Genomic DNA, 24,461 nt, shown 5'->3' on the forward strand with positions numbered 1-24,461 from the left:
ACTGGTGGTATCTGGAGACAATTGCTTTTATTGTCCCAACTGGGAAGTGGGGTGCTACCGGCATATCATGGATGGAGACCAGGGGTGCTGCTAAATATACATCCTACAATGCACAAGACAATGTCCCACAATAAAGAATTGTCTGGCCAAAATGTCAGTAATGAGGAGGTTGAGACACCCTGTTTTAAGATAATATGTAAACAAGGGACTTCTCTGGTGGTCCAGTGGTTAAGACTTGACCTTCCAATGCAAGGGGTGTGGGTTTGATCCCTCGTCAGGGAGCTAACTAAGATCGTTCATGCCTCTTGGCCAAAAAACCAAAACCAAAACAAAAGCAATATTGTAACAAATTCAATAAAGACTTTAAAAATGGTCCACATCAGAAGTAAGTCAGACAGAGAAGGAGAAATATTGTATGACATCCCTTATATGTGGAATCTAAAATGAAATGATACAAATGAACTTACTTACAAAATAGAGATTCACAGATTTAGAGAATGAATTTATGGCTGCTGGGGTGGCGGGGAGGGGAAGAAGGTGGGGAAGGGATAGTTAGGGATCTACACGCATACACTGCTATATTTAAAATGAATAATTAACGAGGGCCTACATATACCACATGGAACTCTGGTCAATGTTATGTGGCAGCCTGGATGGAGGAGAGTTTGGGGGAGAATGGATACATGTATATGTATGGCTGAGTCCCTACACTGTTCACCTGAAACTATCACAGCACTGTTAATCATCTATACCCCAATAGGAAATAAAAAGTTAAAAAAAAAGATTTTGCAAAAAAAATGGTTCACATTAAAAAAATAATAAACAAGACCATCATTATGACTATAACAAAAATACTTTTGAGTAGTGGATCTCGACCCTAGCTATGCATTAGATTCATCCAGGAAATTTTCTTAAAATACTAATGCCCAGCCCCCATTCTCAAAGACTCTGATTCAGTTGGGTGGGGTCATTTTAAAAATTCTCTCCAGGTGATTGTAATGTACAGCTCGGGCTGAAAACCACTATTTTAGGAAAAGTAGTAGACAATGAGTCATACAAAGAATATAGTGAGATGATATTTTAAAAAATACATTTGCCTCTACTCTTTGTTAGAGGAGACTCTCCAACCTAATTCTTGCTCCTCTGATGTTAGAATCTGACTGCAAACCTCTAAGTCCTTTAGTCCCATGGCTTACTTCTCCTGGCTTCTGTTTCTGCAACTGTTGTCCTAAAACACTTTTTTCTCTGATGCAAAACTCTTCCAGCTCATGGATTTTCATAAGAACTTCATATGCAGGAAGAGTTCACGATTTATTATAGACTTTCCTGGATATTTGGGGATTAGTCAGGACACTCTGTCCAGGAAAGTCTCCTAATATCACTCTGCTTTTATTCTCTCTTCTGTGCACTAACAGGTTAACTCAGCAGGCTTGGGATGGCCAAACCATACACATTTCAAAGAAAAGGAATGGCCTTTGATCTGCTTCTGGGAGATGACCTCTAAGCCCTTGACTATCTTGCCTGATGAGAGTGGCTTCATATACCTGGGATCTTGGGTCATGCTAGTTGGTTTATACTAATGTGTGATTTATGGTGGGGGCTTTGGGTCATTCTGTATTAGTTCAATTTCTGGAGAGGCTGGAGACCGAGTAACTAAGATCAGTCACACAGTCATTCTGTGTCTCCATGACTGATCCCCAACAAAAACCACAGACATCAAATCTTAGGTAAGCGTCCCTGGTTGACAATACTTTGTGTGTTGTCACATATTATTATTGGGAGAATTAAGCAATATCCCTGTCATTCCACTGAGAGGACATAGCTGGAGGCTAGTGCTGGGACTGTCCTGTGTACCTTTCTCCTTTGATGGTTTTAATCAGTATCCTTTCACTGTAATACCACTGAGCCACCAGGGACACCAAATGATGGTTCCAGTAGAGCTCATTTGAAAAGACGCTTGCTCCTTGGAAGAAAAGCTATGACCAAGCTAGACAGCATATTAAAAAGCGGAGACATTACTTTGCCAACAAAGGTCCATCTAGTCAAACCTATGGTTTTTCCAGTAGTCATGTATAGATGTGAGAGTTGGACTATAAAGAAAGCTGAGCATCAAAGAATTGATGCTTTTGAACTGTGGTGTTGGAGAAGACTCTTGAGAGTCCCTTGGATGGCAAGGAGATCAAACCAGTCAATCCTAAAAGAAATCAGTCCTAAATACTCATTGGAAGGACTGATGCTGAAGCTGAAACTCTAATACTTTGGCCACCTGATGTGAAGAACTGACTCAGTGGAAAAGACTCTGATGCTGGGAGAGATTGAAGGCAGGAAGAGAAGGGGATGACAGAGGATGAGATGGTTGGATGGCATCAATGACTTGATGGACATGACCTTGAGTAAACTCCAGGAGTTGGAGATGGACAGGGAGGCCTGCTGTGCAGCAGTGCATGGGGTGGCAAAGAGTCGGACACAACTGAATGAGTGAACTGAACTGAACTGTAATACACTTTGTGATCATAACAGTTTTCTGAGTTCTGTAAGTCCTCCCAGCAAATCTTCAAACCTGAGGGTGGTCTTAAGGTCCCCTGACACATCTTCCCACTCTCTTTTCTCTCTCCCACTTCTTCTGGAATAAACTAAGATTCCTCGCCTAGTCTCTTGCAAGGCAATGGTGACCATGGGCAAATCATTTTGGATCTCCTTGCATGTGTGCAAACTCTCTCTCTCTCTCTCACACACACACACACACATGCATTCATACTCAGAGCTGTCCTACCTTTACCAAAAGCAGGGCTAGAATCTAGGAGTCATTTCCTAGATTCACCATAAGGCCAGTGAAAGTAGAATGAGGAACACAACTGGCAGTGTACCTCTCTGCAAATAAGCTGAAAGCCTCTTCACCACTCCCTCCCAAAAGTCAATGATTGTGTAGATTCCACAGTATGGCTGTACCATGATTTTCTCAACCAGTTCTGCACTGTTAGATACTTGGATTGTTTCTAACAATGTTGTGCTTCCATATAAAGGCACCAGTAAGGATTCTTGTACATTAATTATTAGGCTTTTCTATAATTATCTTAAGTTTCTACACATGGAATTTCTGAATTAAAGAGTACAGATGTTTTTAAGATCTTTGATAGAGTATATCTTCTAAGGACTATATCAATTAAAATTCACCAGTTCTATGCAAACAGGATTGTTTCCCTGCTTCCTTATCACACTGTGCATTAATTACTTGCTCCATTAATTAATAAATTGCTCTACCAATAAAAGGATAGTTAATTAAACTATGGTACACTCATACTACACAATATAATGCTGCAAAGAATAAAGGAAGCTTCTGGAATATATAAGTGAAGATAAGCAAAGAGATAGGTTTTTCTATCCCAATATAATGAAATGGACAAAAATCGACAACAATCTAGATTTAAAAAACCACCATGGAACTTCCCTGGTGGTCTAGTGGTTAAGAATCCATTTGCCAATGCAGGGACAAGGGTTTGATCCCTGGCCTGGGAAGATTCCACATGCCATAGGGGCAATTAAACCCACACACTGCAATTACCAGAACCTTCACGCCCTAGTACCCGTGCGCTACAACAAAAGAAGCCACTGCAAATTGCAATTAAAAAGTAGCTGTTGCTTGCCACACTAAAGAAAGGCCACACACAGCAACAAAGACCCAGCACGGCCAAAAAGAATAAAAATCAAATTAATTAATTTTTAAAAACCCACCAGGATCATTTAGAGGAAGGTTTATGACCTCATGTTTTGGCTTTAAAATGTCAATGGAAAAAAATTCAGAAGCTTCATGCAATCAATAGGCAGCATTCTGCCCTATATCCCAGGAAGCGTGAAGCAGGGTAAGGAATAGGTAGAAGATATAGACGAAAGCCCCAAAAAATCTTAGTAATATTTCCCTTCCCACACCCACTGGAGGAGAAGCTCCTTGCTTCCATCTCGGAGTCCTACAAGAGAGCTGAAAAACAGGTAGGGGCTGGCATGGTGTATTTCAGGTAACAGGAAAGCAGGAAGGGAGATATAGATTGGTTTCAACCACCTACTGTCACTATCTCCTGCCATGAAAGAACTGGACAGAAGAGCAGACTGTAAAAAAATAAATCAGATAAATCTCTCAGTGGTGTGTGTGGCAGGCGGAAGTACCTGCTGCCAGTTCCCCTGCCCCGCTTCTGGCTGAGAGGGACGTGGGAGTGTCAGGGAAAACACTGACTGAAGTTGTCCATCCCGGCCAGGCAAGACAGAAGCCACTTGCATGAGTTATCTTAGAACAGGAGGTCTTGGTAAGGAACATGGAACTAACAAGCTATCACCAACCGGAAGAATTTGAGAAAGATCAAAAGCAAGGAGATGCCAGCCCCTGGGTCCTATCAACCTTCTAGAATCTTCCTCGCTGGAATCCATCTTGGCGACACCAGGAAGGTGTCAGAATGATTGGCCAGAGACACCCTGGAAACGAACCCCCTCACCATAAAACCTAAGTCTGTGAGCCACGTGGCAGAGCCGTGCTCCTGGGTTCCCTTCCCCTCCTGCTCTCCTCCTGGGCGCCCCTTCCCAATAACGTCTCCTGCTTTGTCAGCACACGTGTCTCCCAGGACAATTCACTTCTGAGCATTAGACAAGAGTCTACTTTTGGGCCCTAGAAGGGGTCCCCCTTCCTGCAACAGGAGGAATGTCTGGGAAAACTGGGTGATGGAATAACTGAGGTAGTCAGTTCTGTGATGCAGCTGTTAGCACAACGGTGGAAAACAGGAACCAGCCTCCAAAGGCCACTAAGACGCCTGGTCTCAGTCTATCTCTGTTTCCCTTTGCTGCCTGCCCCGTATTATCCCCAGTGCAAAAACTGACCAAACAGAAACCCAGGAGTCTCATCCATTTTCTTTTCTTTTGGGATCTCAATAGACATTTACTAAAGGAAATAGACATTTACCATCAGGAAATGGAGGCTTGAAATATTATCTGAAAGTACAAAAGGCAACCTAAAATGATAAAGCTAAAAACGACCAGAAACAAAGAGAAGCAAAGCAAACATAAAGCTTGTGTCCAAATGGTAGAAAATAAAGGAAATATTAAAAACAGAAAGTATAACATGAGAGAATGAAAACAAACCACATCTGTTATTTCCATAAATGAATGTGGAGTTTTTAAACAATTTAAAGAGAAAGACTTCCTGGGTCAAAAAAAATGAAACAAAACTTTTGGTTGAAAACAAAAGAGTATGCCAAATGAAATTTCTCAGCAAGTTTGAAGGGTGTGAACAAAGACATATCAGGTAAAGATAACAAAAATGAAGCTGGGTTCATGTTATTAATACCAGACAAGGTTGAATCTATAATTCAATTAAGAAATGGAGACAAACAGGGCATTTGATAATAACAAAGAGTGTGTACACTCCACAATCAGGCTAAAGCTTCCATGATATGAGGACACAATTGAAGCCAGTATCGAAATAATCAGAGCGTCAACTTTCAACAGACACCAAGGATTAACAAATGTGGCTTACCTCTCCCAGTCTACAAGAAAGGAAATTAAAAATACAGATTTAGAGGACCTGAATGTATATTTATGCTGACTTTGTTGTTTTGTATCGAATGCTGTACACTGATAATAGAGGATACATCTTTTCATGGTTCTGGGAAATTTTAAAATTTAAATTTAAAATAATTAAAAAATATCAGGCCACAAAGAAAATCTTAACAAAATTTAAAAAGTAGAAATATAACAGACCATTCACAAATAACAACACAAGAAAACTACGAACTAGCTACAAAATTAGAAGGAAAAAAACCTACCCCATGTGGGTGGGGAAGTGTGGGAAGAGAAAGAAAAATCAAAGAAAAAATTTAAACCCAAAGTTCATAATATCTCAAATAATGACATGAAAGTCAATACGTGCCAAAACCTGTGTCACAGAGTTAATATGGGTTGTTAAGAGAAAAATACAGGGACTTCCTTGGTGGTTTAGTGGTTAAGAATCCAACTTCCAACGCAGGGGTTGTGGGTTCAGTCCTGGGTCGGGGAACTAAGATCCCACATTCCTCAGGGCAACTAAGCCCACACTGCAACTACTGAACTCATGCACCGCAACTAGAGAAGTCCATGCACTGCAACAGACCCAGTGCATCCAAAAATTTTAAAAAATAGAGGAAAATACAGAGCCTTAAATAAATACGTTAGTTAAAAAAAAAAAAAGCAAGGAAAACAAGCAAATTTAGTATTCAAACAAGTTAGAAAAAAGAAAAACAAAAATCAGAAGGAAGAAAATCATAAAGAAATGAATCAACTAGAACTCAAACTAATTTAAAAAGTAGAACTGGTTAATCCAAGAACTGACTCTTTGGGATGAGGTTGGTTAAAGTAAAATAGAGAAACTACTGAGTAAACTAATTAGAAGAAGAAGAAGAAAAAAAAAAAACCCACAGGGGAAAGCAGCAAAAAACACAGCACTAGAAATATGGGGAGGAAAATAACATCACACAGAGGAAATGAAAAGATTTCAGATCAGATCAGATCAGTCACTCAGTTGTATCCGACTCTTTGCGACCCCATGAATCACAGCATGCCAGGCCTCCCTGTCCATCACCAACTCCCAGAATTTACTCAGACTCACGTCCATCGAGTCAGTGATGCCATCCAGCCATCTCATCCTCTGTCATCCCCTTCTCCTCCTGCCCCCAATCCCTCCCAGCATCAGGGTCTTTTCCAATGAGTTAACTCTTCCCATGAGGTGGCCAAAGTACTGGAGTTTCAGCTTTAGCATCATTCCTTCCAAAGAAATCCCAGGGCTGATCTCCTTCAGAAGGGACTGGTTGGATCTCCTTGCAGTCCAAGGGACTACTCAAGAGTCTTCTCCAACACCACAGTTCAAAAGCATCAATTCTTTGGCGCTCAGCCTTCTTCACAGTCCAACTCTCACATCCATACATGACCACAGGAAAAACCATAGCCTTGACTAGACGAACCTTTGTTGGCAAAGTAATGTCTCTGCTTTTGAATAGGCTATCTAGGTTGGTCATAACTTTCCTTCCAAGGAGTAAGCATCTTTTAATTTCATGGCTGCAGTCACCATCTGTAGTGATTTTGGAGCCCAGAAAAATAAAGTCTGACACTGTTTCCACTGTTTCCCCATCTACTTCCCATGAAGTGATGGGACCGGATGCCATGATCTTCGTTTTCTGAATGTTGAGCTTTAAGCCAACTTTTTCACTCTCCACTTTCACTTTCATCAAGAGGCTTTTGAGTTCCTCTTCACTTTGTGCCATAAGGGTGGTGTCATCTGCATATCTGAGGTTATTGATATTTCTCCCAGCTATCTTGATTCCAGTTTGTGTTTCTTCCAGTCCAGCATTTCTCATGATGTACTCTGCATAGAAGTTAAATAAACAGGGTGACAATATACAGCCTTGACGAACTCCTTTTCCTATTTGGAACCAGTGTGTTGTTCCATGTCCAGTTCTAACTGTTGCTTCCTGACCTGCATACAAATTTCTCAAGAGGCAGGTCAGGTGGTCTGGTACTCCCATCTCTTTCAGAATTTTCCACAGTTTATTGTAATCCACACAGTCAAAGGCTTTGGCATAGTCAATAAAGCAGAAATAGATGTTTTTCTGGAACTCTTGCTTTTTCCATGATCCAGTGGATGTTGGCAATTTGATCTCTGGTTCCTCTGCCTTTTCTAAAACCAGCTTGAACATCAGGAAGTTCACGGTTCACATATGCTGAAAAGATTTAGTACCTAGCAAAACTTCATGCAATTAAATTTGAAAATTGGAAAAGATGATGAGGGTGAAAGAGGAGAGTTTAAAAAAAAAAAAAACTGGCTTAAAACTCAGTATTCAAAAAACTAATATCCTGGCATCCAGTCCCACCACTTCATGGCAAGTAGATAGGGAAATAGTGGAAACAGTGGCTGACTTTATTTTTGGGGGCTCCAAAATCTCTGAGGACGGGGACTACAGCCATAAAATTAAAAGATGCTTGCTCCTTGGAAGGAAAGCTATGACAAATCAAGACAGCGTATTAAAAAGCAGAGACATCACTTTGTTGACAAAAGTCCATAAAGTCAAAGCTCTGGTTTTTCCAGTAGTCATGTATAGATGTTGAGAGTTGGACCCTAAAGAAAGCTGAGTGCTGAGGAATTGATGCTTTCGAATTGCGGTGCTCGAGAGTCCCTTGGACTGCAAAGAAATCAAACCAGTCAATCCTAAAGGAAATCAACCCTGAATATTCCCTGGAAGGACTGATGCTGAAATGGAAACTCCAGTTCTTTGGCCACCTGATGTGAAGAGCCGACTCATTGGAAAAGACCCTGATGCTGGGAAAGATTGAAGGTAAAAGGAGAAGGGGATGACAGAGGATGAGATGGTTGGATGGCATCAGCAACTCAATGGACATGAATCTGAGCAAACTCCTGGTATGCTGCAGTCCATGGGGTCTTAAAGAGTCAGACACAGCGTAGTGACTGAGCACCAACAACAAAATGAACACAATGTTATAAGTCTTAAAACAGTAAGCAAGAACAAAACAGAAGTTATCAACCAGCTCCCTACCAAAAGTCCACCAGACCCAGAGGGTTTCTTAGAGAGTTTCTTCTAAATAGTCAAGAAATAAACAATTCGGCTTCTATATAAGTTGTATTAGAGCACATAGAAGTAAAAGACATTCACATTCTCTGTGAAAGTCACATCAAAACCTGAAAATCATATCTGAAAATCTATATACCAAGTTCATTTATAAATATTGTATCTTAAATAAGATATTGCTAAAGAACACCTAACATATTTCATGAATGTAATTAATGCTGTGTTAAGAAATCTTTTTTTTTTTTTTCCTGTGCTGCGTGGCTTGTGGGTTCTCAGTTCTCATACCAAGGATTGAACCCAGATCATGGCAGTGAAAGCCTGGAGTTCTAACCACCAGGGAACTCTGAAGAACTCTCTTAAAATATTGTTGCCCATATAGCTTCATTAAAAAAAATAAAAAGCACTATAAAATAAAACTTTAAATGTTATTGTATAGACTTGAGAAAATATTTTCATATCTTTCTAAATCTTGACAGTATATTTGGTTGAACTTTCTTTTTTATTTCCAAATTTTGAAATACGCCCTCTATTTTCCTTCATAAATCTTTCTAGAGTTTTATTGATCTTATCAAAGATCTCGTTCATGGATTTAACAATTCTTTGTCTTTGTTAATGTAATAGTAGTTGTCATGATTGATTCAATCTACCTGCTATTTTAGTTCATTTAGTCCTTTCCCATAACATCTTTTTATCAGAAACTTATTTCTTATTATGCTTTCTTAGTAAAAGTGTTTAAAATTATGATTTTGCCTCTGATTACTGGGTTGCCTCATCTCATCAGTTTTGAAAGATAGTTATTTTTGTGCTCTTTTGTACACAAACAGCAACTGAAGTTTTAATTCCCTCTTTTCCCCAAAGTAATTTTATAGGGAAATTTTAAAAATTCTAGGTATTTTGATTTTTTCATTAACCCCAAAATACATTATTCATTTATAGTTTGTTTTTTATCAAATACACAATTTGACTTGTACAGTTTCTGCCTTTGGGATTTAAGTTTTCACTTGGCCTGATGTATTATCATTTTTTAGTCAAATCCTGATTTTCTTAAATTTTGTTCTTCAGAACGAGAATATCTTGTTAATTTCTTGCTTAATTTTATTTTTGTTAGTATTTCTTCTAATTCCATAGAAATGATTACTTTTTATTCCCACATTCTTTGCCTCAGCCTTTGTTTGAAATTTGAGGTAATAAATTCAATCACACTTAACAAAAAGCTCTAAGATAGAAAAAATGTTGACTCCAGTTCTTTTGAGAATGCAAACACTGGCTTTTTAAAAAACATGTTAAAGAGATATTTATATGCTAGTGATAAAATTAAGTTAAATATGTAACTTTATGAATTTCTGTCATTATAAAAGTACGTTTTTGCCTGTTTGATAACTTTAAAAGGTAAAGAGTTTTCTTAAATTTGGAGATTCATTTTAATAGTCCCAAGGACCATTAATTTAAAATCTTAAAAAATTAAACATTTGATGCAGGAAATGGCATTTGCTAGAGTGTTTGTTGTAAATAATTTTGCTTGTTTCCTCAATGTTGTAAACTACATTTATCACAGAAGTTAATTTTTCTTACTGATGTAATTATAATGAATCCAGACAGCACATAAACTCTATATTCTCTTGGAGTCAAGAAAAGTTCTTGTAAGACTTTCCTTCTTCAGTTCAGTTCAGTTGCTCAGTCATGTCCGACTCTTTGCGACCCCATGGACTGCAGCACGCCAGGCCTCCCTGTCCATCACCAACTCCCAGAGCTCACTCAAACTCACGTCCATTGAGTTGGTGATGCCATCCAACCATCTCATCCTCTGTCGTCCCCTTCTCCTCCCACCTTCAATCTTTCCCAGCATCAGGGTCTTTTCCAACGAGTCCGTTCTTCAAATCAGGTGACCAACGTATTGGAGTTTCAGCTTCAGCATCAGTCTTTCCAATGAATAGTCAGGACTGATTTCCTTTAGGATGGACTGGTTGGATCTCCTTGCTGTCCAAGGGACTCTTAGCGAAGTCATATTATAGAAATAAATGGCAATTATAGTGGAAACTATTTAAAACCACAAAGCAGTCTCATTTTCTTTGACAATTCCTACATTTTTTTTTCTACAGTGCTTTGCCTTTTATCTCATAAATGTTAACAAATATCTTTTAGGAGGATTGTACCTACTGCCATAAAATAATACTTGGTCTAAAATGGTTTTTTGTCCTCCTTCCTCGAAAATTATTACTGTTCTGTTTCCTTTGCTTTTGTATTTCGGATGTATTTTTAGATCACCCCATCCCCTTTTTTGCTTAACACTTTCCATTCACTTTCCATAGTTTGTCTCTTGGAAACAAGATGTAGCTAGATTTTTAAAATCTCATCTCAAAGGGCTTTGTTTTTTAATGGGATTGGTTAAGTCTTTTCATTACTGTTCTATTAGGTCTTATCATTGTCATCATGTTTTATACTTTCTAAAGTTAATGCTCCCTTGTTTATTTTTTCTTCTTGTCATTTGCAAGATGAATCATGCTGCCTTTTTTGGTGTTATTGTTCGACTTTTTATAGATTTATTCATTTCAGTTTTACTCCCAGACACATATCCTCTGCTTGGATGGTTCAGAGTTTCCATAATCCTGTCTTAGTGAAAGGCTGTGATCTTAGGGAAGTGGAATGTGATTTCAATTTAAGACATGGTTTGAAGCTAATGCTCCCAAGAAGCTCCAATTTCAGGACATTTTTACACAAAGTTCAGGAAGATTCCCAAGCCTCTCTGCTGATTTTATTGTCTTTCTTGACTAATCTATTTACTCAATCAATGTCAGGTAGGTCAAGGGGAAATTTGGGATCAGGATTAAATTAATCAGTCCGTGTCCTCTAGGGCCTGGGGTTAAATACGATCTATGGAGAGGCAAAAAACTAGCACAGGGGTATTTATTAATGTGAAATTGGGGTTCTCTATGATAAAGAAGGGCAAATTGAGGGTCTCAAACACTTCGATTTTTTCCCCCTCTCTTTCCTGAGAAAGGTTATGTTGTTTGATCTCATCACCACTTGTCTGGATCCTAACTGCCACTGAATCAACATCTATATTTAAGAAACAAAGGGAGCAGGAGAAAAAGAACAGTAGGTATGAAAATAGGAACTAGAAAAACAATTGGTGTGTTGCAAAATGTTGGTGAGGTCAAGGGGCTGGATGACAATTTGGGACTACGGTCTGGGTGCTTTAATGCAATAGCAGCACATGATAGGTAACCTGGATGTTTCCCAAAATGCTGGTGGAGGCAAGCCACATAAATTAGTTTTAATCACTGTTTGGCATTTCCCATTTTCAGTTTATAGGAGGGCCACTATATAATTTGCATATCTTCTTTTTGAAGCATTACTTTTGACTTATGCATTAAATGTTATAATCATGTGATTACACTTCTTAAGACACCATATAATCTATATTGCTGTTAATTCTATTTAATTGGTGTCTTTGTTCATCTTTCCACTTCTGTCAAGACTTCCCCTTTCTTAAGATCTTTTCTCCAAATTAATTTTCGTTAGATGAGTAAGACACGAATGCATTCTTCTTATTAAATCCAAGTTAGCCTAAGTTTCCTCTTTCCCTCCACAGAAACACAGAAGGAAACACTTGGTGTGAATCTATCTTGATCTATCTGTCTAATCAATTTTTAAATGTGGTATTTGTTTAATGACTTCACATTGAACAGCTTGCTTTTTCCGGTTCCCCACCTAGTGATATGTTTTAAAAACCTAATCAGAGATCTATTTTGAACTGTGACACAAAATGCCTTAGAATGGATACATCACAATTTTTTTGGCCATAACCCAATTGATGGATATAAGGTTTTTCTGGTTGGTGGCCACTGTAAACAATGTTTACAATGTTGCCAGAACTTCCTTCTACGTGCCCTCCTGGGCACATGTACAGAATTTCTTTTGGGAAGAAACTGAACAATGGAATCATTCAGTTTATTGTTGTTTTGTATTTCTGGAGCCGCGTTATCCAATACAGTAGCCACTAGCCACATATAGGCATTGAGCACTTGAAATAAATTTTTAGCTATACCTAATATTTAAAATTTCAAAACTAAATCAGAAAAACAGATTTTTTTTTTGTTACATTGAATTTCAGTAGGGCAAACAAATAACTGCATTGCATAAAATATTAATTTTATAATATAGGGCACATGTATGCTGTTACAGGTAGGCCACGTGTGCACTTTCCTAGGATAACATATAAACATATCACCTATTTAATTGGTATATATGGACCGATTCAGTTTTTTTTCAAACTTCAAACTTTTTATTTTGTATTGGGGTATAGCTGATTAACAATGTCGTGATCGTTTCGGGTGAACAGCAAAGGGACTCAGTCATACATACACTTGTATCCATTCTCCCCCAAAACTTCCCCCCATCCAGGGTGGCACAGAACACTGAGTAGAGTTCCATGTGCTATACAGTTGGTTATCCATTTGAATACAGCAATATATACATGACCTTCCCAAATTCCTTCACTATCCCTACCCCCTGGCAATCATGTTTGCTTTCTAAATCTGTGAGTCTCTTTCAGCTTTGTAAGTAAATTCATTTGTACCATTTTTTTTAAGATTCCACATATAAGGGATGTCATACAATATTTCTCCTCTGTCTGACTTACTTCACTTAGTATGACAATCTCTAGGTTCATCCATGTTGCTGCAAATGTGTTATTTCGTTCTTTTTAATGGCTGAGTAATATTCCATTGCATATACGTACCACATCTTTATCCATTCCTCTGTTAATGGACATTTAGGATGGTCCCATGTCTTGGCTGTTGTAAACAGTGCTGCAATGAACATTGGGGTGCCTGTATCCTTTCCAATCATGTTTTTCTCCAGATATATGCCCAGGAGTGCGATTTCAGGGTCACACGGTCGTTCTAATTTTAGATTTTTTTTTTTCTAATTTTAGATTGTTAGGGAACCTCCATACCCTTCTTCATAGTGGCTGTACCAATTTACATTCCCTCCAACAGTGTAGGAGGGTTCCCTTCTCTCCATACCCTTTCCAACATTTGTTGTTTGTGGATTTGGGGGGACTGTTTCAGTTTGAATGATTTTTTTTTTTTTCTGTGCACTGAAGTAAATTACTGTAATGTGTTTACTGGAATATTTTATATGGATAGGATACCTTTTAAGTTGTAATTGCTTTTGAACTGTGGTGTTGGAGAAGACTCTTGACAGTCCCTTGATCAAACCAGTCAGTCCTAAAGGAAATCAACCCTGAATATTCATTGGAAGGACTGATGCTGAAACTGAAACTCCAATATTTTGGCCACCTGATTTGAAGGGCTGACTCATTAAAAAAGACCCTGATGCTGGGCAAGACTGAAGGCAGGAGCAGAAGTGGACGACAGAGGATAAGATGGTAGGATGGCATCACTGACTCGATGGACAGGAATTTGAGCAAGCTCTGGGAGTTGGTGATGGACAGAGAAGCCTGGTGCGCTGCAGTCCATGGGGTCACAAAGAGTCAGACATGACTGGGCAACTGAACAACAATATGTATTATTTTAAGTATAATATAATTCAACTACTTTTCTACATACAAATCAATTTTTAAATGTATAAAATGAAGGCATATACTGATGATCCAATGGAGTTGCAGAAGCTAGCACACAAAATAGTAAAGAAAAAAGGGACTGGAAGAGGATAATGCCACAAATTTCACGATGAATGTCAATTGCAATTTGCTATGGCAGAGCAAAATGAAAATGCTGTGTTGTTGTGACACAAACATTTTAAAATAATAGAGTAGAAAATATTGAGGCATTTTCTGCACATACAGAGTTGCTTTTGATAAGAAGTTTTCTCTCAACATTTAAAAAGAATCAGTGAGGCAGGACTCCCCTAGTGGCCCAGTGGTTGAGAATCTGCCTGCCAATGCAGGGGACACTGGTTTGACCCCTGCTCCAAGAGGAGTCCACATGCCATGCGGCAGCTGACCTGTGTGCCACAACTCCTGAGCCCATGTGTCCAACTACTGAAGTCCTTCTCTGCAATAAGAGAAGCCACCACAGTGAGAAGCCTGCACATCACAACTAGAGAAAAGGTTGTCACAGCAACAAAGAGCCAGCACAGCCATAAATAATAAATTAAAATTTTAAAAAATTGCACACATTTAAGTACACATAATTTTTAATGTAAAGATGGTAAAAGAAATGATTTTTTCAATTGTGAAAACTTTATTAAAAATTATGAAGAAGAAACTAAACAGATATTTAATAACAAGTGAGCAATTTTCAATTAAGCTACCAAATGCCCATAGAATAAAAGAATTTATCAAAGATAAATTAATTCAAATTTTGAAAAATACCAAATTTTAGCTGAGTCATGCCATGAGACACTGCCCAGTGACTACTTTGGGTATATGGGTCTTAAAGGTCTTCCAAATTTGTACAGAAACATTGTAAATTCATGGCTTAAAAAACTGCTGATTAGAATTTTTGAATCTTTGACATCTGATAAAGAAGAATTTCAGTTAGATATGAAAAAAAATAGTTTCTATTATAACAGATGGCACTCCAGCTATGTTAAAAATCTGGATTTATTGGAATTTCCAAATAAGAGAATGATATTTTCCTTATTGCTTTATCCCACCGTATGATATATATTGAAAATATTTGTGTTCACTTTCAGAAGCACATTCTATGGAAAGTGTTATGGATACAGTTGTTAAAAATTTTCAGTGTATGCATTCAAATGCTGTGACTCATCACCAGTTTATGGAAAGAAATAAAAAGCAATAAATGCGATGATTTTGTATCCTAATCTATGTTCGTGGGTTGAGTCATAGGAGAATTTTACAGAGATTTACTGTCTTGTCAATTCCAACTCAAGATTTTCTTGAAACAGAAGAAACTCTTACCAAATACTTAGGAATCAAAGATAAACAATGGCAGTGAGATTTAAGTTTTCTTACTGATATCACAGTGGGTATGAATGAGATGCACTGAAGCTCTAAGGAAAGACAAAAAGCTACCTTGTGACCCAGTTAGAAAAGTACAAGGGTTTACACTAAAATGGAAACTTTTTATAATGTAAATCAACAATAATTTTTATACCTTTAATGGTATGAATCAACATATAAAATATTTTAAATGATAAGCAGTATTATGTAAATTATCTGCAAAACCTACCCAAAATTGGAAGAATAAATTTAGAATTACTTTTCAATTTGTGCAATACTCCTTCACATTCCATCTTAATATTACTGAGTTGACACAAGAGACAATGTATTAACATAACTTGGACAAACATAGCTTTGAAACAGATAAACTTATGCTTCAAACAATTCTTCTAATAAAGATCTATTTGTCTTGTCAATGTGGAGGCGAATATTAAAGGCAAATTATTTTTGGTACTTGATTCAGTAATTGGATAACTTTTAAGCAGGTCTGGAAGAACTTGGGAATGTGTTTCTAGTTTTTTTTTTTTTTTGCTAGGATCCTCTCTGTCCGTGGGATTTTCCGGCAAGAATACTGGTGTGGGTTGCCATTTCCTTCTCCAGGGGATCTTCCAACCCAGGGATTGAACCCACGTCTCCTGCATTAACAGGCAGATTCTTTCCTAGCTGAGCCACCAGGAAAGCCCCAAATATAAACATAGATCAAATATTTCCAATAAAAATGTAGCATCTGGATGAGCTGTGCTGTGAGAGAAAAATACACCCTGAATTCCAAAGACTTAAAACAACCATACAAAGGAACATTTCTGGATAAACAACAAAGTCCTACTGCATAGCACAGGGAACTATATTCAGTACCCTATGATAAGCCATAATGAAAAAGAATGTATATATGCACAAATGAATCACTTTGTTTCATATCAGAAACCTAACACAACATTGTAAATTAACTATACTTCAATGAAACAAAACGTTTACAAAGGAATATATCTTACCAATAATTTGTTATACTTTGATTACATGTCAACACAATGATATTTTGGAAATATTGGTTAAATAAAATATTAAAATTAATTTCACCTGTTTCTGCCTTTTTCAATGTGGTACTTGAAGATTTTGCATTATTATTCCATTGGACAACACTGATTAGAATCCCTCCCTTCTGATTACCACCAGATTACCCCCGAGAGAATTATCCATTGTGATTAGGACTGACAAGAGGGCAGTTGAAGGCAGCTGCCTCCTTTCTCAGCTCCCACACCATGGAAACCCATGGAACCTGATCCAAGGAGCCATGAACCTGGGCTGTCAGATGCTTACTCCTGGGACTTTGATTCTGGGCTGAGTGGTGCAGAGACAGATTCTGGGCTGAGTGGAAGCCAACCTTAACATGGTATCTGTGGCAGTGTGTGGACCAAACTGCATTGCCGCTACTGATGAGGGTGGGTTGGAGAATCAAACATAACGTCCACTACAGAAGCATAGCTGGAGGAATACGTAGAATCAGGCAAAGATGGCACCAAGCCGTGTGAAGAGAGAGCTAAATTTCCAAATAGGGAATAAGCAAGAAAGGTGGAAGCCAGGGAGATGGAAATGGAAGGAATGTGGATTGGAGAATGAGCTGAGACTAAGCATGAGGGTGGATGGGGTGGTAGTTGAAAGAAACATGCAAAGATTAAGTAAAATGCAGATAAGGACTCTGTGCCTGCCCTAACCAGCAGTCTTGCTAAGAAACCCATCCTTGGAGTCTTGGGGTGAGTACTTGGGATAATTCAAGAAAAAGGATTCTCTGGAACCATCCAATGCCATGGCAACCAAGGAGGCACTAATGGGGATTACTGTTGACAAAAGAAGCAACAGACACGACCTTTTCCCTCCATCCTGGCGGAGGTCGGGGAAGGGAGATGGTGCCCATTTCCTGTTCCCTCATCTTACATATAATGTATCCTACTGATAATATATTACATACAACACATTCTCTAAAGGCTAGGTCCTGTGCATCAGTGGGATGAAGGCTTAATTCCCAGAGATTTAACGGTTCATGGCTATCACGCCAGGTTTGATGAAGGGTCCAGGTAATAACTGGGCTCCTGTGACCAAGTCCCTACTTCATGCTCTGGTTCCAATGGCATCTCCCTTTCTCATTCCTGGGCCCGAGTCTCTGTTTTCAGTGCTTTGCTTGGGATGTTGTTTGCTCCTCCCATAGGTGGGAAATGTTCCTCAAACACAGCCCTGCTTTCAGTTCCACGACTGGCGCTCACCCTTTATCTGACTTAGCTAGATCCCAGATGCTCCCAGACTTCCCATGGCTTGCTCCCGACGCTCCTGTGTTGAAATCATCTGTGACAAAACTCCTTGGTCTCTGGAAGTCTGACTACCCACGTGAGCGGATCATTCCTTCAGACACTCTGTTCCGTCTGCACGTCTGAACCTCCTCACTTGGCCTTGGCTCAGAGCCCCTCCCCATGTGTCTCCTGCGTTGCAGTTTATTCCTGGGTGTCTGGTCCTGTCAGGAGCTGCAAGATCACAGTCACTGATCTGGGCAGATCCAGACAACTCTGTTATCTCAGTTCTCTCTGCCTAGAAGAAAATCTTTCAGATAACTAATGAGAACCTATCATATTGCATAGAGAACTCTACTCAGTGATCTGTGGTGACCTAAATGGGAAGGAAATCCAAAAGAGAGGGGATCAAAAAATGGGCCAAAGAACTAAACAGACATTTCTCCGAAGAAGACATACAGATGGCTAACAAACACATGAAAAGATGCTCAACATCACTCATTATCAGAGAAATGCAAATCAAAACCACTAGGAGGTACCATTTCACGCCAGTCAGAATGGCTGCTATCCAAAAGTTTACAAGCAATAAATGCTGGAGAGGGTGTGGAGAAAAGGGAACACTCTTACACTGTTGGTGGGAATGCAAACTAGTACAGCCACTGTGGAGAACAGTGTGGAGATTCCTTAAAAAACTGGAAATAGAACTGCCATACAACCCAGCAATCCCACTGCTGGGCATACACACTGAGGAAACCAGAAGGGAAAGAGACACGTGTACCCCAATGTTCATCGCAGCACTGTTTATAATAGCCAGGACATGGAAGCAACCTAGATGTCCATCAGCAGATGAATGGATAAGAAAGCTGTGGTACATATACACAATGGAGTCTTACTCAGCCATTAAAAAGAATACATTTGAATCAGTTCTAATGAGGTGGATGAAACTGGAGCCGATTATACAGAGTGAAGTAAGCCAGAAAGAAAAACACCAATACAGTATACTAACACATATATATGGAATTTAGAAAGACGGTAATGATAACCCTGTATGCAAGACAGCAAAAGAGACACAGATGTATAGAACAGTCTTTTGGACTCTGTGGGAGAGGGCAAGGGTGGGACGATTTGGGGGAATGGCACTGAAACATGTATAATATCATATAAGAAACAAATCGCCAGTCCAGGTTCGATACAGGATGCTTGGAGCTGGTGCACTGGGATGACCCAGAGGGATGGTATGGGGAAGGAGGTGGGAGGGGGGTTCAGGATGGGGAACACGTGTACACCCATGGTGGATTCATGTTGATGTGTGGCAGAATCAATACAATATTGTAAAGTAAAAAAAAAAAAAAAAAGAGGGGATATATGTACATGGGTAGCTGATTCACTTTGCTGTACAATAGAAACTAACACAACATTACAAAGCAACTATACTCTGATTTAAAAAAAAAAAAAAAGAGAGAGAGAGAGAGTGAAAAGTTGAAAGCTTTTGCTCTAAGAGCAAAAAACAAGATAAGGGTGCCCAGTTTACCACTCCTATTCAACACAGTACTAATGTCATAGTGAAAGTATCTCAGTCATGTCTGACTCTTTGTGACACCATGGACTGTAGCCCACCAGGCTCCTCTGTCCATGATGTTCTCCAGGCAAGAATACTGGAGTGGGTGGCCATTCTCTTCTCCAGGGGATCTTCCTGACCCAGGGATCGAACCTGGGTCTTCTGCACTCCAGGCATATTCTTTACCATATGAACCACCAGAGCCAGAGCAGTTAGGCAAGATAAAGATATAAAAAGTAACCAAATCAGAGAGGAAATAGTAAAACTAAAAAAAAAAAAAAAATCTTTCTCTGAGGGAGCCAGTAAAACTCACCCTATTCTTTCTGGCTATTACTTTGATCAATACCATCTCAATGAGCTATTTCTCTCACAGCTGTCTTCGCCTATTGTTTTTCCCAAGAGACTGACTTCTGTGGCCACTTTTCTCTGAATGAGCTCCATGAGGACAAGAGTATTCAATATTTAGCTGACTTGATGTATACCATGTACTCAGAAAAGAACCTGGCACACAGTAGGTGCTCCATAAATAATCACTATAAAGGAAAAGGAATAAAGGAAAAGGAAACTATGACTTAAGACTCCTCAGAGGGGTCAATACATGTTAACAGTAACCAGTACCCAGGTTTATATATACAGAATAAATCTTACTCATAGCATCACAGGTAGCTCTGGTTTTATCCACGCTAGTCTTAAGAACACCCTAAGACATATGAAAGCAGGAACTCTTTTCCTCCCCATTTGGATGTACATTTCAGTTTTTGCCCACCTTTCCACTATCACTGCTGGCCAGTTTTCCCAGCCACGAACCCAGGTGATGTCACCCTGATCCAGCAGATCCCACCAGCCAGCCTTTCCTTATTATCTCCCTCCTGGGTCCCTACAGAAGCCTCCTAACTGGTCTTCCTCACTTTCTTTTTCCCCGACTCCTCAGCTGTCCTCTGCAAGTGGTCACTGATTGTCCTAACACTGTGAATTGCACCGGAGACAGCGTGGGTGTCAGAATGGCCAGAAGGTGACTCACCACCTCGCTATTTGAAGAAGGACATGACACGGTCAGCTAGAACCACCTTGAGAAGTTGACCGCTGCTTTGGGAGCACAGTCCATTGGACTCTGTCTCAGAGTTATGAGGGTTACATGTCAAACTTCCCCTTCTGTCTCTTACCCAGTTTCAATTTTATCCCTGAGTCATTCAGTGGTCAGCAATTTGAGCTGATGCTTCCTCTGGTTTCCTTGGTTGGAACCCCAGGCAGCTCTGAGCTGAAAAGACTGACCCATGGCCCCCAGTGTGAGCGATACTACCTGTTCCATTCCTCGGGCAGCGGAATGTCTTGGGAGCCAGGACACCTGGCTTCTAGGCCTGGCTCTGCCACTAGCTGCATGGCTTAGGGCAAATCACATCACCTCTCTGGGCCTGTGTTCACACCTGAGAAATGAAGGGGTTGCATCATATTAGTGATTCTCTGCTTTGAATTTTTTTTTCTCCCTCCCAATTACAGCCAGTGATACAGATTTACCTATAAGACACACATTCATAGGCCAATTTTGGGTGCTAACTAATTCCATCCCTTTCTTCCCCCACTCAAGAAAGCCTATCCAAATGCAAGGGAAGGACAGAGAAACTTTGTTTTTATTAATATTTTAAAAAATAATAATCTGCAAACTTGATATTTTGACTGTAATAGCATTACACTTATTGAGGATTTAATTACCCACCTTGAAAATAAAAAGAGAGAGAAGGGGAGGGAGAAAAAGAGCATAAGGAAGAAAAACTCATCACTTTAATAGTGAGGAATCGCACAAAAGATGGGTAACAGGGACCTATTGGCTCCCTGGTTGTTCTTGGTCTCTCTACACCTCCCATCCTGTGAGGTTCTCATTAAGCTGAGAGTTACACAATCATTTTTTAATATAAAGCCCTACAGGGAGGCCAATGACGTCAGCTCGTGTTCAACTAAAACAAAAATCAATACTTATGCTTTTCTGGGAGAAAACTTGTCAGAAAAGCATCTCTTCTCCAGTATGGCTTTTCCTCTGAGATTTTTTTCATTGGAAGCTTCATGCGGTTTTTAACTTCGCTGCTGCCTTACTGATCCTGGTGTCAGATGTGACTCTGCAGACATCTACGCAGTCTTATTTACAGGTCTTATGAGTCACCCTTGACAACTGTTTGATTTGTGAACCAAGGTGGGCAGCTGCTGAATTATGTACCTCTAAAGTCTTCATCCAGCATCCAGGTCCTGCAAACAGCCTGGCTTAAGTTACTGTCCTCTGCCTGGTTTCACCTGATCTTGTGTACTTTTCCACGCTCTTGCCTAAAAGGAATGCACCATGCTGCTTCACCAGTAATTTTTCTTAGCAACATTCGTATCCATTTTTCAGCCTTATCCCTTTGTAAAAAAAAAAGGTGTATCACCACTGTCTCACTGTAAGGCTGTCTCTTGCCTATGCTAATTCTTCCTATTGTATTTTGATTCAACACCCTTGCCAGCAGCATTCTTTCTGTCACCTATGTCTTCAGTGTCTCTTCTTTAATAGATTGTAAGCTGTAGGAGGGCAGAGATTGTGTCCAGTTTATTCACTGCTCTTTACCGCTGTCAAGAACTGATACAAAAGGTACCAATAAGTAGTTGTGGACTTCAAGGGTGATTGACAGACTGAATGCAGAAGTAAACGACTGGAACTACTCCTGCCTTGAAAAAGACCCTGATGCTGGGAAAGATGGAGGACAGGAGAAGGGGATGACGGAGAGAATGAGATGGTTGGTTGGTATGACCGACTCAATGAACATGACTTTGAGCAAACTCTAGGAGATGCTCAAGGACAGGGAAGCCTGACATGCTGCAGTCTGTGGGGTTGCAAAGAGTCAGACACGACTGAGCAACTGAACAACTCCTGGCTACTGATTTCCTGCGTTAGCATGTAAACAGGCTCCGGTTTTGCTCATTTTTCATGATAAACACACAAACACTGAAAAAGAAAACTATCAACCCCACACAATTCACTCCTAACTTTTAGAGTTAAAGGACTGGAAGTATGTGTCAGCATTTGCTGTTTGCAGCTCCTCAGATCCCATTTCCCCTTAGACCTCTGCAGTCTGGTATCTGTTACATGCACAAGAATGAAGCTGCTTCCACCAACACCATCAAGAACCTACATGTTGCCAGACTCAACGGACAACTTTTTGTCCTCATTTGATCTCCTGACTCTAAATCCTAGAAGTATTTGAATGTCTGCTGAATGAATTTATTATTCTCATATAAGCAGAAGAAAATTATTTATATTCTCATATAAATAATTTTAAAAATACATGCCCACTCCTGGGTATATATCTGGAGAAAACCATAATTCAAAAAGATACATGTACCCCATTATTCATTGCAGTAGTTACAATAGCCAGGACATGGAAACAACCTAAATGTCCATCAACAGATGAATGGATAAAGATGATATAGTGCATATACACAACGGAATATTAGCCACGAAAAAGAATGAAATGATGCCATTTGCAGCAACTTGGATGGACTTAAAGATTACCGCACGAAGTGAAGTGAGTCAGAAAGAAAAAGATAAATATCAGATGATATCATTCATATGTGGCATCTTGAATATGACACAAAGGGCCTTGTTCACAAAACAGAAATACACCTACAGACATAGAACATAAACGATGGTTACCAAAGGGGAAAGGGGGGAGGGATAAATCAGGAGTTTGGGATTAGCATATACACACTATCATATATTAGATAAACAAAGGCCTTCTGCATAGCACAGAGAACTAAATTTAATATTAACATTTTATAATAACCTACAAGGGAAAAGAATCTGAAAAAATAGATACATATGTATATATAACTGAATCGCTTTGTTGAAACTAACACAAGATTGTAAACCAACTATACTTCAATAAATAAATACAACCTAAAAAATAAAAATAATAATGAAACACAAAAATGACAACAAAAATAACCATTGCTTCAGTTTTCCCTAACGATTAGCTTAAGGGAAGCCAGGTACAAAACCAGTTAGAGGTTATAGAGGTGCGTTTGTTTACTGATTCACTTATTCATTGAAACATACACATGTAGTGAATCCCGTTATGTGCCAGGTATTGGGGGAAACAGACAAGGCAGCAGATTTCATGGGGCCTTCCGCTGGTTGTACCATCCAACGATGAGATAGCTAACTTTGAATTAAAAAAAAAAAATGAAACTGTTAACATGTAATATTTGTATAGAGAAGGCACACAATTACAAATGTTCAGTCTGATGAATTTTGAGAGACTGAACACGCGAGTGTTAAGAGCACCTGGATTAAGAAACAGACCATTAACAGAATTCCCACTGTGTCTCCTTCTAAACACTCCTTCACTTCTGCAATAACTGTTAACCTGACTTTGATGTCACAGGCCACTCTTCCTGTTTTTGTGCTCTGTATAAGCGAAATCCTATAGAATACGCCTCTCATTGCCTTGCTTCTCTTGCTCAACACTGTGTTTTGGGGATTCATGGATATTGTGGTAAGTGGCTGTGGATCATCCATTCTCCACTGCTGTCTGAACTCTCAGCAAAGACTCTCAGCCTTCCACAATATTATGCTTCCCTCTCTCCCAATAGGGCTTCCCAGGCGGCTCAGTGGTAAAGAATCTGTCTGCCAACACAGGAGACCCGGGTTTGATCCCTGGCCAGGAAGATCCCCTGGTGAAGGAAATTTCAACCCACTCCAGTATTCTTGCCTGGAGAATCCCCACGGACAAAGAAGCCTGGTGGGCTACAGTCCATAGCGTCGCAAAGACTTGGACTTGATTGAGCAACTGAACAACAAACAAAACTCCCCCAATAACATTTCCCATCCCCTTTCCGTGCTTTCTCTCCATACTTATTATCACCATCTAACATCCTGTACATTTGATATATTTTGTTTATTATTTGCCGTGCCTGGAATGTGAGTTCCATGGAGCTAGATAAGTGCTCAGTAAATACCTTTAGAACAAATGAATCTCGGCTACCGCTGCAAGGCTCCCAGCTTGCCCAGAGCAGGGGATGGGGCGGAGAGGGGAGGGGAATGCCGTGTCGCCCAGACAGAACAGATGGGG

At 39.5% G+C, this 24,461-nt stretch overlaps 1 protein-coding gene across 8 annotated transcripts in view; it reads right to left on the reverse strand.

Annotated features, from left to right (window-relative positions):
- The window catches only part of TNRC6A (trinucleotide repeat containing 6A), a 224,813-nt gene that overhangs the window by 160,994 nt on the left and 39,358 nt on the right, over positions 1-24,461 (reverse strand). For 6 of the 8 annotated variants that reach the window (XR_003508592.1, XM_027526756.1, XM_027526755.1 and 3 more), the window contains one exon: positions 20,669-20,792. The exons of 1 other annotated variant lie outside the window; for it this stretch is intronic. Coding sequence is in view for 6 of the 7 variants with exons in the window: in XM_027526756.1 (XP_027382557.1) it covers positions 20,669-20,748 (80 nt within the window). In the remaining variant the exon portion in view is untranslated. Of the gene's footprint in view, positions 1-20,668; positions 20,793-24,461 lie in introns of those variants that run through there. One more of the 8 variants, XM_027526752.1, reaches the window with a different exon arrangement.

The sequence above is a fragment of the Bos indicus x Bos taurus genome, chromosome 25, assembly GCF_003369695.1.
Source record: "Bos indicus x Bos taurus breed Angus x Brahman F1 hybrid chromosome 25, Bos_hybrid_MaternalHap_v2.0, whole genome shotgun sequence".
In the NCBI taxonomy this organism is placed as follows: domain Eukaryota; kingdom Metazoa; phylum Chordata; class Mammalia; order Artiodactyla; family Bovidae; genus Bos; species Bos indicus x Bos taurus.